Raw genomic sequence first — 18,373 nt, forward strand, 5'->3', positions numbered from 1 at the left:
TCAGGTATGCCAACCACAACCAAAAGGCTTGAGAGCTGTTATGCAAGTGATGTGGTCCATGACCCACTCAAAAGGAGAGGAATCTTGTAACTTGCTTTCATTGGAAGAGGTCATGATAGCTGTAGATATCAAAGGGTGAACCCAAACAACCGTAAAGAGCTAAGAAATGTTACAAGCAATTTTTGCACCTATTATTTTACAACTGTTAAAGCCACCATTTCTCCTTACAAAGCAAGTGAAATAGTCCCTGCATAGCCTAAGCCAGTTGGCCTTCCTTTGTGGGGTAGATTGGGCTAGGTGACCTTCAGAAGTACCTTCCAACCTAAGTTATTTTCTGAATCAAGGATTCTGTGATAGACTTGGTGCACCAACCTTGATGAGGTTTGGTATGAATGGGTATTTGTCTCAGAGGAAATATTGCTTAAAATGATGTGCTTCTCTGACTTGCTCCCCCCCGATCAGAAGTGAAATTTGATTTAAATGTTATTGTTCCCTAATTTTTTCCCATTATTTCCCACCCTCTTAGGGCAGTAGGTCACCTGAAGCAAGAGTGCTTTTTCTCTCCTTGACATCAGTAAAACTTAGCTTTTAGTTTTTCCCCTCTAGCTAATATGTTTCCATTCAGTACTTTGTCCAGCAGTAAGGTTGCTATTTTAAAATAAATAAATAAATAAACCAAAAACCACAAACGTAAAACAAAATGTACTGTACCAGAAGCACCGTGAGCTTGTAAGTTATATGGCTGTTAATGATGGTTATATGGTTGTCTCCAGATGACAGTGATCTGTCAATTTGAACAAACCCAGAATGAAAAAAAAAAAACCAACCCAAAGAACATAAAGATGAAAACAGACTTAAAAAGAACTTTTACCGAAGTATGACACTAGGGTGTCTAGATCTGTGAACATACATTTTCTGATGAGTACTGGTTCTTTTTCTGCAGACAGTAATTGGCATATCAGTGTCGTAAAGTAAAGTTCTCCTATCTTGCTGGTTTCCTATAGTGTATTGCATTTTCAGAGGACAGCTTTGTCCAGCTGAGCAGTGACTCTAGAATCATGGGGCTTTTCCTTGGGGATTCATGACTAGCAGAGAAAGTTCATCACAAGATGTTTATCACAGTCACCTATTCCTCCAGAAAGACATCATGTCAAGGTTATTACTGCTTTTATAACCTTTTTGTTTGTTTACTTTTAAAACATTTGTGTGTAAAGTACCTCTCTCCTATCTTCCCCGCTGTTGCCAACCCCCTGCTCCATTGGTTCACAGTACTTCATTCAGTGGGAGGTTTTCTGTAGGACTACCTTTATGTTATGAGTCTAGAAAATTCTTTCTGAAAGGAGCCAAAAGAATTCTACAGTCTTAACCTTTTTAACCTTTTAAGAGTTAAAAAATATTTTTTTAAGGAAATTGAGTGTTACAGCAACTGAGGATGAAGTCCATTAATGACAGGTCAGAATGCACAGCTATGCTCAGTGATGGTTTTAATATCCTCCTGCTTGTCTATCTATTGTGTACCAGATGATGTTTAGCCAGGTTAAATCATGTTCCTTCTTCAGATCAATTCACCAACTTTATTTGGGTTATTACCCACCCTGAAGTCATATGAGATCCGCTTCAAAAACAAGTATTTAGTTGTCAGCAGTGTTTGGACAGATGTGTGTTAGATGTGTGTTTGTTTTAAAGGCAGTCAATGAGAAATGAAACACACAAAAATCCACCTGCACTATTTTAAAGTTATTTTTTGATATTTAGAAAACTTTTCCTTTTGCATTCTTAAAGAGCTACAGTTTCCAAAATGCTAGTGTTTTATGATTTCTGGATGTAGCAATGCAATTTTTCAAACATTCCCACCTTAACTGCAAAGAACCAGAATTTGGTTGGGACTTTTTTAGATCTGACACTTAGATGTTGGATTGTTGAATTAGGTTTTCATGTCTGAGCTGGCAGCTATCAGAGTGGCGTCTTACAGGACAATCTGCTTTAGACTGGTGTCCTGGTTTCAGCAGGGATAGAGTTAATTTCCTTCCTAGTAGCTGGTACAGTGCTGTGTTTTGGATTTAGGGTGAGAACAATGTTGATAACACACCAATGTTTTAGTTGTTGCTAGGTAGTGTTTACATTAGTCAAGGACTTTTCAGCTTCCCATGCTCTACTGACTGAGAAGGCTGGAGGTGCACAAGAAGCTGGGAGGGGGCACAGCCAGGACAGCTGACCCAAACTGGCCAAAGGGATATTCCATACCATGGGACGTCATGCTCAGTATATAAAGCTGGGGGAAGAAGAAGGAAGGGGGGGACGTTTGGAGTGATGGCGTTTGTCTTCCCAAGTAACCGTTACGCGTGATGGAGCCCTGCTTTCCTGGAGATGGCTGAACACCTGCCTGCCCATGGGAAGTAGATCTTTCTGAGACAGCATGTTGGCAGTTGCAGTCTAGTAAGACATTTCAGTGCATGTTGAGCATGCTAGAGACTGGCAAGTCATGGATTACAAAAACAGAACGGTCAAAAGTTGCATATGCTGGCATATGTATATTGCTGTACTGAAGAATGCATCTTTCTGCAAGTAAATGATGCCTATACTCTTCAATAAAACGTTTAGCATTTGGAAACTCATTTGGAAATACAGGCTGGTTTTTTAGCCAGTAGAAAAATTTAATTTCTGCTGGACTTCCTTTTCTCAAGATAGACGTATATCAATAGATTTCAAATCAGTAGTATGTTAAAATAATCTCTGCCATTAGTATGAATGTTTTATACATACAGTAAAGAAAATAAATCCTTTTGGTTTCTGAAAGGAAAAAAGTCATTAAAATTTATTTTATAGTGAAAGTATTTTGATGTTGACAAAATCACTGAAATACCATTTATTCACTACAGTCTGCTAAGTAGTAGATCCTGTATGGCAGTAATACTGCACTTAGTGTGTATGATGCTTACATGTACATGAATATGTGTGGAAAACAATCCTTGGTGGAATACTGTGTAAGATACCATATGCTTGTTGTAATACTATTGTTGTTGATGTGAGACTTCATGGAGGGCCAGTGTTTTTGGCATACCAAATATACATGGACCAAAACCAGTATGTCGTTTCAATGTAGCTGATAAAAGACATTTGATATATGTTGTTCCTCCAGATGTCACTTAGCTCCATCTGCCATGTGTTTTAACACTGAAAATGCTAATACGTCTGGTTGTTCCAAACAGTTATCGCAGAGTGCAGTTTGCCATTGTTTAGGTGTGGTATGGATATCTGCTAAATCTGAAACTTCTGTTAGATTGCTGCCTTTTTTTCTGGCCTTTTTTTCACCTGTTAGCTGAAATTGGAGAAGTGCGTGTGATGCTATAGGAAAGAATAAAATGAAACGTTCTTGGCTAGCTAATAATTTTGTAGTCTTCCTAAATGACAATATCAAATGAGACCCCATGAATACACAACTCTATTTGTTTCTCTGCATATTAATACAAGGTATATTTTCTGTTTCCAGACAAGTAGCTCATTACAAAGTTAAAATTTCTAGATAGTTTAGTTTAGTAAGAACTTACAGTGCTAATAGATGTGTCTGTCTTTCTGAATACTGGAAGAGATATTTTCTTACTCTTGTAAACAGTGTGTTTTGAAAGATGGGAAAGAGAGGCATCATCTTCACTTGGAATGTTATCAGATTAGGTGTTTCTAGCCATCAGTGGTTGTTACCATAGAAACATACTCATGGGTTTGCTATTCCTGAAATGGATTCAACTCAAAAGACATCTTCAGTTTTCTAAACTGCACTCTAAAATGTGTTTTGCACTCACTGAAGTGGCCGCTTAATTCAGCAATTACCTGAACTCGGTGATACCACGCATGCTGGTTTTTTCAGTGCAGGATAACGCTAAAACTATCTTTCTTAATGCCTTTGTGGAATATGTTCGTAAACGTCCCTTCATTTGATTTCATTACATAGATAGATCTGTATTTTCCTTTGAGTGTTCTGTTACTTTGCTTTAATTTCATAGACCTGAAAGAAATTTTCATGGCATTTGCTCAGATTGTTTAAAGAAGAGTTTTGATTTGCAGTTATGGCATGTTTTCTCCTTTAAAAGGCTGAGTATATACACTCATGTCTTGCTCTGCCATAGCTATTTTTTCTTTTTTGTCTAGACTTTGGTTCTAAGCCTGCATTATTATGGGTTTGGTATTTTTCTTTGTTTTGTTGTTGTGGTTTGTGGGGGGGAGTTGTTTTTTGTCGGTTGTTTTGTTGTTTTGTTTGGGTTTTAGGGGTTTCTTTGCTTTGTGGCTCTTACTGTTTTGCATCGTTTTTGTTGCACTGGAGCCTGAAATCTGAAAGACAAATGGTAGCAACAGATAAATTCCAGACAGAACTATTTTAGGTATGGTGGCAAAATCTGAAAGGTAGAATTCTCCACAGGGATCAATGTGAGGTTTGATGAAATGCTGCAGGGAAATGACTTAAGTTTTCACTAAAATACATGGCTCCTTACAGAGAGAGAGCATGGGCAACTGGAAGAATCTCACAAGGAAAAATGAGAAAGTTTAAGTACCAATAATACTGTCTAGTCAAGCTTCCTGTGGAACGCGACTACTTCTTTTTGTGACTTTTGTCTAATTCTTCAGCTAGAAGTGTACCACTGGCTGAGTATCTCACGGATGTTTTTCAGTGCCTAGAAATGCAAAATGCTGTACTGACTGCTCATTGGGCTGTCATGGAGATCTTTAAAGGTTAAAAATAAGCCAGGTGAGGCTTATTTTTATCCAGGAAGGGCTAAGTAGGACCAATTATGTCTCACTGCTGTGCTGTAGTTAGAGTAATAGTGTAAATGTGTAGCTATTATTTTGTTCACTATACAAAGTTAATTAAGTTGTGGTGAATAGCTAGATAGTAGTTACAGCCTAGTAGTCTTTCAGCTTTATAGACGGTAGGATGAATCCAGAAGACATCACTGAAGGCAGTAGCATCATTTCTAATCCTTAGAAACATTCTAAACACCTAATCCCAAACGTTCTTGAATGTGACCTGATACAGCAATGTCTTCCTGACCATGTGGATGGTCTGAAACACAGGCTCATTGATACATAGATGGCTCCTTTTTCATCTCAAACGTTCATTAGTCCTAGAGGTAAATGTTGACATTATTTTGATATACGTAATAAAGAGCATAGATGAATGGTTTAAAAAAAGAAAAAAAAAAAAAGATATTGAGAAGCCTTACACTGGGAGGCGTGGATGTGGAGCAGGCACATGCAGTATCCCTGTTTTGCTCAGCAAAGAATCACTGCAGCAGCTGGTGAAATCAGCTTTTGAAATTACTGTGCCCTACCCGCAAAACAAAAGCGGATCTTTTCGTTGGAGATCTTAGGGTTTAATCTGAGCTCTAGAAGCTAAATACAAACACATGAGCATACAAAAAAAGATGACTTGCATGATGAACTGATCTCGTGCATCATCAATTTAGTAGTTGCCTGTTACTTTAGGTCTTATGGCAAAGAGGAATCAGTAAGCAAATAGTGAAATATCTGTGGATTTTTAAGACAAACTCTCATTTAAGAGTACATGGAGGAGTGTGAAGGTGCTTATTTGATTATTAAACGGGTAGATGAGTTAAACTGGTAGTTTGAGCTGATTTTGCAGTGTGAATTGTTCCCTTCCTCCTGAAGGAGAAATGAAGGGAGGATAATGGGAATAGGGGTATTAGCTGTGAATGGATATGAAGTTGAAGACAAGTGTTTTGTTGGATTCCCTTCCCTTTCCAAAGAGACCAGAGTGATGCTTACTTCTTGAACACTTTTCATCAGGTTGGAAGGTGAGAAAGGCCATTTGCTTTGACTGTGTAAGTCATCATAGAATCATAGAATCATTGAGGTTGGAAAAGACCTCTAAGATCATCGAGTCCAACTGTCAACCCAACACCACCATGCCCACTAAACCATGTCCCTAAGTGCCTCATCTACTCGTCTTTTAAATACCTCCAGGGATGGGGACTCCACCACTTCCCTGGGCAGCCTGTTCCAATGTTGAACCACTCTTTCAGTAAGGAAATTTTTCCTTACATCCAATCTAAACCTCCCCTGCCGCAACTTGAGGCCATTTCCTCTCGTCCTATCGCTTGTTACTTGGGAGAAGAGACCGACACCCACCTCGCTACAACCTCCTTTCAGGTAGTTGTAGAGAGCGATGAGGTCTCCCCTCAGCCTCCTTTTCTCCAGGCTAAACAACCCCAGTTCCCTCAGCCGCTCCTCATAAGACTTGTTCTCCAGACCCCTCACCAGCCTCGTTGCCCTTCTCTGGACACGCTCCAGCACCTCGATGTCCTTCTTGTAGTGAGGGGCCCAAAACTGAACACAGTATTCGAGGTGCGGCCTCACCAGGGCCGAGTACAGGGGCACGATCACTTCCCTACTCCTGCTGGCCACACTGTTTCTGATACAGGCCAGGATGCCATTGGCCTTCTTGGCCGCCTGGGCACACTGCTGGCTCATAGTCAGCCGGCTGTCAACCAACACCCCCAGGTCCTTCTCTGCTGGGCAGCTTTCCAGCCACTCTTCCCCAAGCCTGTAGCGCTGCATGGGGTTGTTGTGGCCGAAGTGCAGGACCCGGCACTTGGCCTTGTTGAATCTCATACAATTGGCCTCGAGCCCATCGATCCAGCCTGTCCAGGTCCCTCTGCAGAGCCTTCCTACCCTCGAGCAGATCAACACTCCCGCCCAACTTGGTGTTGTCTGCAAACTTACTGAGGGTGCACTCAATCCCCTCATCCAGATCATCGATAAAGATATTGAACAAGACCGGCCTCAAAACTGAGCCCTGGGGAACACCGCTCGTGACCGGCCACCAACTGGATTTAACTCCATTCACCACAAATCTCTGGGCCCGGCCGTCCAGCCAGTTTTTGACCCAGCGCAGAGTACACCTGTCTAAGCCGTGAGCCGCCAGCTTCTCGAGGAGAATGCTGTGGGAGACAGTGTCAAAGGCCTTACTGAAGTCCAGGTAGACCACATCCACAGCCTTTCCCTCATCCACTAGGCAGGTCACCTGGTCATAGAAGGAGATCAGGTTGGTCAAGCAGGACCTGCCCTTCATGAATCCGTGCTGGCTAGGCCGGATCCCCTAAATCCTTTTAGATTTCTAAAATTTAAATTTAAATTTAAAATTTAAAATTAATTTAAAAATTAAAATTAAAATTTAATTTAATTAAAAATTAATTAAAATTAAAAATTGAAATTAAAATTTAAAATTAAAATTAAAATTTAGATTTCTAAAAGCTTCTGGATTGGTGTGAGGAACAGCTCGAAGAATTTCCAGTGTGTATAAAATTATTCAAATGACTTTCAGACTTGAAGAAGAACCTATAGAGTAGGGCACAGCTCAGCTTGAAATCTTCCTGTACGTTGCTGTTATTCTTCATAAAATACTGTGGTGAACGTAAGTAGTAGACAGAAAGGACTTTTTTTTTTTTTTTTACCATCCCTAAGTGGAAGTATTCACATTTGTGAGGAGACTTTGCTTTTGTGTGAGTGTTCTGAGTAAAGCAGGTTTTGTTGTCATCTGAAGCTTGAATCATGTTTTCCTGGAAATAAAGCTGAGCATCAGGAACTTCTGGGTCAAGTGGAACAGTGCCAGTTTTTTCATTTGGATGTTGTTGCTTGTAGCTTTCAAAAAATCCCTCTGTAATTATCATATTCATGCTGTGCTGACTTGCAACTAGGAAAAAGAGAAAAATAAAAACTCGCATTTCAGCTCTGGTACTGCTGCACAGCAGTGATCCCTTTGCTTTAGGAGGACCTTCTGTCTGAAGAAATCAAAATGCTTTTGTAACAATTAATCTGCACAACTCTCCTGTGAGTATTCCTTTTTTCAGCTAGGAGAAATTAAAGCCTTCACTTTTTTCCAAAGCTTCAACAAAACTCCAGTGTCTGCTTCCTCATCCTTTAGTATGACCCAAGAGATTGCTCTTTTCTCTATATATTGTAAAATTTTGTACTAATTATGTGTGACACTGAGTTTCCAGGCACAATATCTCAAGTGCCTTGATGACAAGTTGCTTAACAATTTCAGAGACTCATGACTTTGAATTAAGGATAGTTTGGTAAAGGGCTTAAGGATAATTGTGAACTTGTACAAAAGGTGATCTTGTATTCAGTGGGACTGTTAACGTATTTAAAGCTAGGCTAAAAGTGGAGTGCCTTTTTGAGTTGAAGTCTGAAAAGTGAAGCATGTCTCCAGAATATTCTTCCAGACAGCTTGCCATGAGAGTGAACTAGGTACTGACTTTATAAATAGAGCCAATATGTTCATGTTTTCTGTGAAACAACACTGTAATACAGAGGTTGCTGTAAATATGTTTTATAATGCACTTGGTTCTTGTTTTCATTCAGTGTAATGTCTGTGAGCCCCAGAAGTCATAGTTGGCTAGGGCAAAAAAAGCCAAGAGATTTGCTGTTGCTTATCAAACACTGAATGTGAGTGGGGAGAAGGTTTGTTGTTTGGTGCTAATGAAACCATTCAATTGTGAGAAACAAGCTATAGAACACACCCACCCACCCCGTTGTTTTTTTTTTTTTTTCTTACAGCTGACACAATCTCGTATGGATTTTGGCTGTTGGTGTATAGAATTAAAAAAAATATGCAGATCTGTTGAGCTGGCTAACTAATGCTTTTTACCATGCTGTAATGCTTCCCAGTGTATGTTGGATCTGCCTGAGAATTCTCTTCTGATATTTTTTTTTTGCCACCTAACCACCAGGGTACATGTGTCTAGTACTATTACATTTTGAAATTTAATTATTCTGCTTTCCCTACCCTCTATAGCTATTAAAAAGCAGATTAGACTTCTTTCTATGCAGAGTGTTACCTTTTTGTTGGAGGATTTCAATTTTTTGTGATTTTTTTTTTTTCCAGTGATTTCTAATCTGTGAAAAAATACCAACCTTAGATCCGTACCCTGCAAGGTGCTCTGAGTGTTTAATTTTATGATCTGTAATGACAAGTTACTTTGCTTTTCAGGGTATGTTTGTCCTATAACCAAATATTGGCCTCCTGAGTTGAAAAAAAAAGAAACAGAAAAAGCATGATTTTTCCAGTTTATACTGGATTCTTTGTAGCATGGAAGCCGGCAGAAACTCCTGTTTTTACCTCCATTGCCAGTATTTTGTTGTGGTTGCTTTTTTCTTTTCTTTTTTTTCTTCTTCTCTCTTGAGGACCTGGGATTGCAGAAGTGTATCTAAAGTGATTTCAGCTTCTATTTAATGCACAGTAACTTTCTGGTTTCTAGTATAACTGCAAAGGCAGATTTAAAAGGCTGAAATTACTATGTTCTCAGGACTTGGAAGGCAAATGACAAGATTTCAAATTCATTATTAACAGAATAAAAATAAATTCTATGATTTTCAAACCAGTTTCACAGTTTTTGTAAGTTAACAATTGGAAGCATGGTGTTGCTATCATCTGTGGTTTTCTGGCAGGTTTTTTTTTACGTTTCTGGTTTCTTGAAGTGATTTCTCTCACTGTAAATTGTAAGAACTGACCTGCTTAGTATAGGGCTAATGAAGCTGTGGTATTAGTGTTTATTTTAGTTTGATATTTTCCCAACAATTTCTAGATTCCTGCAGTTTTATATTCTTCTTTTGTTCCTCAAATTTGGTTGGATTTGGTTGTGTTTAAAGACTAAGGGCATTTTGTTTTGAAGGGCTCCCAAGGGAACATAGCAAGGGAACATAGCTTCCTTCGTAGCTTCCTTTGCTTTCATCCTGTTGGAACTTCCAGAGAGAGCTTGCTCTTAAGTTAATTTGAACGAGTGAAGTAGAGCAGTAGTTTTATATGAAGATACAGCTACAGCTTTATGTGTATTGCTAACAGTGTACTGTTTCTAGTGGTAGCAGCTTTATCTGGTGAAGTGTTGTGCAGTATTATTGCATGATGTCAATTAACATACTGTGAGACTGTTAATACAAGTGAATTTTTAACATGCTTGCCTTTTTTTTTTTTCTTTTTATGAACCCTACATAATTTCCTGTTCCCAAGTAGGAAGAAAGAAGACAAGTGCTGGAAAGAAATGTTGTTTTAAGTCAAGTTAGGATTGCTGTTAGTAATGGTGCCTCCCACTTTCCCTCCAGGTTGTTTGCATCCGTTCTACATGGAATGCTCTGTCACCAAAGCTGAGTTGTGATACAAGACCCCTCATTTTAAAAGCGCTGAATGAATTGTTTGCCCTGGTTCCCTCATTAACAGTGAATACAAACGAATATGAGGTATGTACTCATGGACTAAGGTGAGTCTCTTCTTTTAGTGTATCTTTGTATATAAGTTTTAAATGTGCCTGCTTGTTTTTACTATCTTGAAATTGCACCCGCTGCCTAATTCAGTTAATCATAATGCACATTTCGATACAGTTTCACAATTTCAGCTTGCATGAGTGAATCCTGGGAGATAGGTGAGAAATTCCAGTGCAAGGTTGATCAGAGGTTTCCCTCTCCCAGAATGTGAGGACATGTGAATGCATCTACAGTTCAAACCTGAGCCCCTTCCACTTTCCTAGCTCAGTGCATGTTGATGTGGCAGCAGTTTGTTTCAGGTAACTGCCTCTAGTTCAACTGCTTATTTGGTTAAAGAAAATCTGAATGCCTGTTTTGTTTGCTTTTATAGAAATTCAAAGCTCAAGTTATGAGCTTCCTTTGGAACAACACACAAAACAAGGTAGGCGATACAACTGAAAATGTTAATTCCTGGTGTCAGCAACTGGATATTAAGTTTTATATCCTTCTGTCAAGACAAGGTTATTAGTGTCAGCAATCTCATTTTCTAATAGGGTTTTCTTCTTGTCACTGACAGTTTAACACTGTTTTTGAAGCAATGTAATGCGTGTGAAAGGTGGTAACTGATGGTCCTAACATCTGCCACTCCCAAGGAGAATTGTAACATAAACTAGTTTGACTCCTCTGGCAGACTTCAGCCTTGACATGGTGAAGCATTCTTGGCAAAGCTGCAGCTGTGACAACTATTTCAGTTCTTTGGTGGGGTATTGTAAGGCAGTGGGAATGTTGGACCATCGTCACCATGGGACTGGTGGAACCAAAGTATTTTATTTTAAATACATCTTGGATATTTCTACATAAACTATCCTCACAGTGGTAATGGAGTGCAACAATCGGAATATTTGCTATCAAGCCTAGATAGTTCGTCTTGCTAGTTTGCATTGTATATGTAAAGTAAGCAACTGAGAGTGCGCCTCAGGAAAACATTGTTATTTTTAAGTCTTTTTCAGCATTCAGTGGTTAGTGCATAGGCTCTTTTTATGTGGAGTTTCCAGTATGTAGCAATACCATATGCTGTGCTTGTGATTTTTCTTTTTCTTCCTGTTAATTTTCTAGGATGCTGTTGTAGCTATTTCGGCCTATAAGTCACTGTCGTCATTTGGCTCTGAAGACCATACAATTCTTCATCTTCCTGAACAGGTAGCAGTGTTGTATGTTTAATAGTAAGGACATCTGACACTTCCATCTGACGTGGGTTGTATCCCCTTGGAAGGGAAACAAGGCCTTGTGCCATCTCTACCAGACAACCATCAGAGCGTCACAGAAGGAATATGAGCTCCTGCTGGTGAAATGGGATGATATTGTGTATGACTTAGCATAACTAAGACTTATGAGACAGGAAAGGTGCAATGGAGGCTGAGTGAGGTCTAAGCAGTCAGAAGGTAGTTTTTCTTTCATTAGTTGAATCAGAAGGTTATTTTTTGGGCACCTGATTTGCATTTTATGCTTTCCTGTTAGTGCTTGCAGTTGAGTCTTGACACTAAGCAGCTCTTGTGATTACTGCTTCATCCATTGCAGCCCACTCATGCTTAGTGCTTTCCTTCCTGAAATGGGCAAGTCAGTTTGAAAAGTAGGTGCTGTTTTTGGAATCAAGCTGAAAACTTTTCCTGTGTTTCTGTTCTGAACTCTTAACAGCATAACATTTTGGTTTTTTGTTGATAAAGGCAGCCAGAAAGGAGTTGAGGTACTTACTGGAAAGCTTTTTAAGGATGTAGAGGGCTGTTAAACTCTGAAACTTCAGTCTGATCAGTTGACTCAACAACCTTACAAAATGGAAGAGTGCAAGGAGATGAACATATAAGGCTATCTATGACTTTTACAAGGTTATTGTGAAACAAACAAACAAAAAAACAAAAAACACAAGAGACTAGGCAATAATCAGTAGTCCATTGGTACTTTATGGCGTAGTAAATACTTCTGTAAGTTTTTATTTACTGCATTATTACAAGATTGGCTCCATTTGCATGTTGTAACTGGCTATTACAAAAAGGTCGCAATAAGCAACTTCAAAATTAAAAGAAACATACTTGCTTTATATAAATAGATGAGAAGAGTTTAGCATAAACCTTGCAAATGAAAAATGTGTTTTGTATAGAAGAGCACAAGATAGAATGAGGGAAATCTCTAAACACTGCTGCAGTATTAAATCTTTCACAGTAGTACATAGTGGTGTATTATTGGTGCTGTTACTTTACACTCGTTAGAAAACGAGTAGATAAGTTTTCCTTGAAAGCATTGTAAATATGTTGCAGTTTTTCAAATTTTGAAAATTAGTATGGAAAAATAACATCTAGCAGCTGCTCTTTATATTAAAGTGCCAATATAAAACATCGTTTTATTTTAATTGAAGAAGAATCAGAGTGAAAATGAAGTTTTAGTAATATTAGTTCAGTCTATAAGTGTCAAGATTAATTTTACTACTACAGATATGGATTTACATACTCACGTGATTTTTATCAACCAGTTTTGCCTTTCAGGTAGAAGAAAAGCTTTTATTCTTTCAGCTTTGAATTAATGAAATGGAGTGAAATTAATGAAATGGGTAACTTTTCATATTTAGTTGGTATTTTTGACACTTGGTTGACACTTGGAATCATGAAAGGTAATGAGGATTCAGAATTTTTGTGCTGACATTTCCTTTTTTTAATCTTTCAGGCACGACCAGAAGTTGACTCACTGGAGGAGGCAGACATGAATGAAGATGAAGAAGAGGAGAAGGAGATGGATCTTTTTGTTCCTGGTTCTTCATATATCAAGCTGTTGTCTCTCACACCAGCTTCTGTTTTAGGAGGTATAATTTATTCAGTATTTGAGGTTACTTTGCAGATTTATAATCACAGTGACTGTACAGACATGTGGCTTTCTTATAATGGAGCGTCATGTTAAAGTGCAGCCTTCCCCCCCCCCCCCCCCCCCCGCGAAAATATCTTACCAAATTACAGGAAAAAATGTAAAGTAAAAGTTCGGAGGAAAACAAAACCCCCAACCCATTTTTAGGAAGACAGCGGGTCAGAGGTCCTGATGGTGGAAAGAATGCTTATAACATAACTTAAAAATCCTTATCTGTCCTATAGGAAAAGCTGGTTGCTTACTATTTACTTCAAGTGCCCATTGTTTCATCACAGTACAACTTCAATAGGGAGGACTGAGCAGACATTTTCCTCTGTATTTTAGCCCAGCACAGTCTGAAGAAAAAAAACCCACACCCAAAACCATAGTGTTTTATAAACAGAGTATTAATAGTATTAAAACAATGATGTATACAAAATCTACTTAATCAGTAAATATATTAGTGCTATGCTTCATGCTTAATTTTAGTGATGCATATTGATACTAAAGTATGCTTCAACAGATGGTCTCTGGTTGATGCACTTGTTTTGACACCTACGCAGTTGAATCACCTTTAGTATTTGGGATTTTTAATGTTCACTTGATTACTTCCATTAATGCTATCTTTCACTTCCAGTTACAAGATTGTGACGTTAGTGCCTGGACACAGGCATTGTTATTTCACTGTTTGTAGAATGCCTGGGATCTTGATGTGTGATTGCAACCTGTAAACATTGTCACGAGATAGTAGTAGTATTTTGTAGTATTTTCCCCCAGTGGGGGCTCCTAGAAAGATCCGTTCATTAAATACTCCATTCATTGGTGTCTGGACTATGCGAAACCTCACCTAGAGAGTCTGTATGCGCTAACTAGTAAGTTCTGGAAGCTTTGTGGGGAAGACTGACATAACCTACTTCAACGAAAGAGAGTGATGCATCTGGGCAGAAAATTCAAGCTGTGTAATGAATGCTGAGATAGGCAACTTACCAGGAAGATGGGAAACCAAAATGGACTTTAGAGAACAGACTGTGGTAGCTGCATCTTTTTATTCAGACTAGTTTAAAAACATATATGCAAATAGCTTTTTCCAACCCAAACATTCACTGAATAGATTCTCCCTCAGAGGAGTCATTGTCTTCTAATACTGTTAGTTAACGCAGAATACAGAACAGTTGAGCAAAAGCTTTAGTGACTGGCAGGGGTGGTTGTTGTGAGTTAATTGCTCCACTGAAAGGGTATGAAACTGGCTTAATGAGACAATGTCCAAGATAGGCCAAGAGCAGCAAAGGCTGTTCTATCGGAGCTGAATCTGTGCCATCTCATGTGCTGGAATCCTGCTGTTACACATTATTGAGCTTAATTCACTATTTCCTTACTGCTTAGAAGGAGAAGGACCGAGATGCTTTTTAAGAAGGCAGTCTCTGTTTCCCAGAGTTTCCCCCAAAGTCCTTGTCGGTGCACACCAAATCCACTGAAACTTCTAAAGGAAGTTTAGCTTGATACTTGTGAGAGCTCCCTTCTTCTTGCTTTTCCTCGCTGATTCCTTAAACTCTGAATTGCTGCTTCTTTTTCTTTCCTCCCTCTTCTTTAATCCTTGCAGGAGGAGGAAAATCTTTAGGTTTTTTCAGCCTCCGCATGCTTCTTCCTGAAGAGTTGAACACTTAATGCTATGGCAGCTGCAGTTAAAAGGTTCCAACCAGAAGGTGGGCTTGGTGGTGACATTACTATTGAATTGTGGGGGTTTTTTCCAAGTGCCTTCTCCAACTCTGTGGGAGGCAAATGTCTAAGCTTGCAAACAAATCTATAGGGCCTATTTCTGCAACAGAGCTGAGGAAGACTAGGAAACAAAGTAAAAGTAGGCTTTCTACGGCAGTTGGTTGGAACATACTGCAATTCCAATTTACCATAGCTGTCTGCTTATGTGAAGCATTGGAAAGTGAATTTTTACATAGTATTTTCTCTCAAATTCCTCTAGAACTGATTTGCCATTTCAGTTTCCATATTGTGTCAAAGCATTAGAGTCCACAGGGTATCAGAAGTGGTATGACAGCCTTATTTTTTTTTTAAATAGTTCTCATTCTGGAAGTCTGAGACTTGTCTGAGACTTGGTAGTCAGAGAATTAAAAATAATCCCATATAACAAATTATAAACTTCAGACAACAGCATTATTATTATTATTAGGTATATCTCTGCAGGAAAGATGCTAAGAATTTTGTTCCTGTGATGTTAGTTACCTCTTTTTTTTTCCTTCAGTCTGATTCCAAGCATTAAAATACGGTATTTTAGCATTTGCTGCACATCTAGTTGTTTCATTAAATTTATCCAGATTTTCTAGTTTGAGTTCTGTCTGGCAGCCTAGATCCTTAAGTTGTATCTCTTGCATGAAGAATTGCTTTTGAATGGCTTGTAAGTATTAAGTTCTTTGGCATAACTAGCAAGTACAGTAATATGACAGCAGTGATACTACTTGTGCTAGAGTGTCTCTGTCAATGTGGATGGTTACCAGCAGAGAAAGAGCTGTCCTCTTTCAGATAATTTCTTCTCTATTGCTGTAGCCACCCTAAACAAAAAAGCTCTTATCAAAGTCTGGGGCAGGTAGGTGGATAGAATTTTCATGTCAATAAATGTAGTTTTGTTGAAAGAGTATATAGTGTTGAGGACTGGGGACAAAGATTTATAGTTTCTGTCTGAATCACTGTAGTGAAGATTGCTAACTTCATTCTGAGGTTTTTGTTTGAAGAATATTGGCATTACAGGTGGAGAAAAAAAATCCCCAGATGTAGCTGCCATTCCAGCCATGCTCCAAAAACCCATCAGATTTAGACTGCTACTCCACTATGAAGTTGAATTGGGAAAGAGCATTTCCAGTATAAAACTATTTTATTCCAAGCTGCCATAGGTATTTCTTGGACCCGGAAAGGATGAGTGAGTGCCCTTTTGTCTCCTTTGTCCTCTAGTTCCTAGTCAAAGCAGGACTGCATGTGATTTGGGAACTTGAATGCCAAAGTTTCAAGCCTAGTGTGAAACAATTGTTATAAATCCCCTTAACACTCAGTTGTGTAACGGAAGCACTAACAGACTTTTAAACATACCGGGTTTGCAAGGTGCTGGTACAACGTTGGCTCTCAGTTGTGATGTGGTAACAAACACCGTGCAGTCATATATATGTACATACGCGGTACTTACAGGAACACGACCCTTTTTCTAACGTGTGCCTGTAAAGGCTGCTTCAGATTGACTTCACAAATGAACAATAACTTTTGTATAATTTTAAACCTGGTTAGACTAAAATGCATAGCTTGAGAGCATGGAACTTAATAAACAATTTGTACTGCTATGGTAACAGAAATCAAGGTAATTCTCTCTGTATCCCCTGTTTGCATATACATGCTGCCTCTCCGTCTACCCTCTTTACATTGTGCTTCTTTTAAATCTCCTTAAGAACAACCTGGTTTTAGAGACAATATTTTTCACTATGTTGGTAAACATTGGTTTTCTTTCTTACTGTTGTCCTGTCAGCATGTGCCAGTGTTATTGGTGTAGCAGTCAAAGAATGCAGTCAACAGCTCATGGAATAGTTAAGGCTATTTTTCTTCCCAGCCTTAGTATCTCACATGACTTACTCAGAGCCTCTTGAAGTTGCAGTGGCAGCAAGTATGGTGTCAGAGAAACTTGCTAAGAGTTCTCAGTTCTTTGACCTTGAGCTTTCATCGGAATGGTCATTACTAGTTTATCTAAGCATATCTCCCCTGAAGTACAGGTGTCATTTTGGGTTTTTCAGGGTTTGTTTGATCTCTCAGTCATCAGGCTCTGACATTCCCTTTCCTCTCTCCTCATTTTCTTGCACTTCATCCAGCATTTGAAGAGTTTGCAGTATCACTTGTGAAACAGGAAATGACCAACATGCCCCGTGGTGTGTATCATTCTGCCTTGAGAGGAGGGACCACACGCTCAGACCAGGGGAAGACCGTGGCAGGTGTTCCAAACTTCTTGCTGAAAATGTATGAGAGGAACAAACAACCAGGCATGACGCCAGGCCTTGCAGGTAAGCTGTCGCTTTCTTGAAGTTAGACAAGTATACATGCTTTGACCCGAAGATTTCTATGAATCTGAGAGTGAATCACTTTAAGAAACAATCATGTCTTACGCCACTTGCATATGCTTACATATACTTTTAAATTGTTGGCTTTATTAAGTTAACTTTGCTTTGGGTTCTCCACTGATTTATGCAAGACTTCTGAACTATTAGCATGAGTATTGGTATTGACCTTTCTTTTCCCCTTCCCTCCCTCTTTAAGCTGGCATGTTGTTATGTTACGACCTTCCAGTCCATATGGGCAAGGATGGCAAGCCTATTAATCGATTTCTGGCCAGCAGGGGACGCAATTTCCAGCAAATGTTGGTAGCCCTCATTCATGAGGTAAGTTCCTGGCTTTTCTTCCCTTTTCAGAAGTAGTATGCTTCCTTCCCTGCCTTACTACCTCATTTCTTTATGCTAATTAGGAATTAGTGTCAGCTAGCAATGGCATGTATTAGTATCACAATTAACTAAAGTTGCTGTGAGGGACAATAGCTTGAATTGAACATGTAAATACTTTTTAAGTGTTCACTCCTGAAATACCTCTTGTGAAAATCAGTAGAACAAACAGAAGCTGACCTTTGCCTTCATCTGCCTTACAGACTACTATACCTGCCTTACACCTGCCGTGTGTAACTAGTTGTAGGTGAATAGCAGGTCTGAACAATGATGGGACTCTGTTGGGAAATGACATCTACACCTTGCTAAGACTTGCTATTTTATTCTGTCTCTTGAATGTTTCAGCTCCCTGACCTGTTAGGCTTACGCCGCTGAAACCACGCAGTTACCTTTGGTGTGGTTTTGGGAAAAGGGCATGAAATAACCCCCCCACTTAATCATTACAGAAAATGAAGTGCTTGTAACAAAATCTTTCAGAGAGTTTAGAATTACACCACTTTTATGGTTGATAGGAAAGTTGATCTTTGAAAATTTTGGAGAGCAGTAAAACAAAGTAAGTAGTTAAACTGGATCTAGGGAAGTAAGTGTTTCTTTCCCAATTTTATGCCAATGAGAGCAGTTACTAACACAAGTGGAAGTGTATTAATGTGTTTAAATATTCATAAAATAATTCTGTTAATACGATCGTTTTGCATTGCTGCAGAGGTTAATGACATGCATCTGAGGGTGAAGTTTCTGCTCACAGGCCATGA

General features: G+C 39.0%; 1 protein-coding gene across 2 annotated transcripts in view; it reads left to right on the plus strand.

Moving 5' to 3' along the window:
• FOCAD (focadhesin) overlaps positions 1–18,373 on the plus strand; it is a 128,608-nt gene that overhangs the window by 63,582 nt on the left and 46,653 nt on the right. For both annotated transcript variants that reach the window (XM_076361906.1, XM_076361904.1), the window contains 6 exons: positions 10,117–10,251; positions 10,646–10,696; positions 11,371–11,454; positions 12,970–13,105; positions 17,001–17,189; positions 17,443–17,564. In XM_076361906.1, the coding sequence (XP_076218021.1) occupies positions 10,117–10,251; positions 10,646–10,696; positions 11,371–11,454; positions 12,970–13,105; positions 17,001–17,189; positions 17,443–17,564 (717 nt within the window). The remainder of the gene's footprint in view (positions 1–10,116; positions 10,252–10,645; positions 10,697–11,370; positions 11,455–12,969; positions 13,106–17,000; positions 17,190–17,442; positions 17,565–18,373) is intronic.

Source organism: Aptenodytes patagonicus, chromosome Z, assembly GCF_965638725.1.
Source record: "Aptenodytes patagonicus chromosome Z, bAptPat1.pri.cur, whole genome shotgun sequence".
NCBI classification, from domain to species: domain Eukaryota; kingdom Metazoa; phylum Chordata; class Aves; order Sphenisciformes; family Spheniscidae; genus Aptenodytes; species Aptenodytes patagonicus.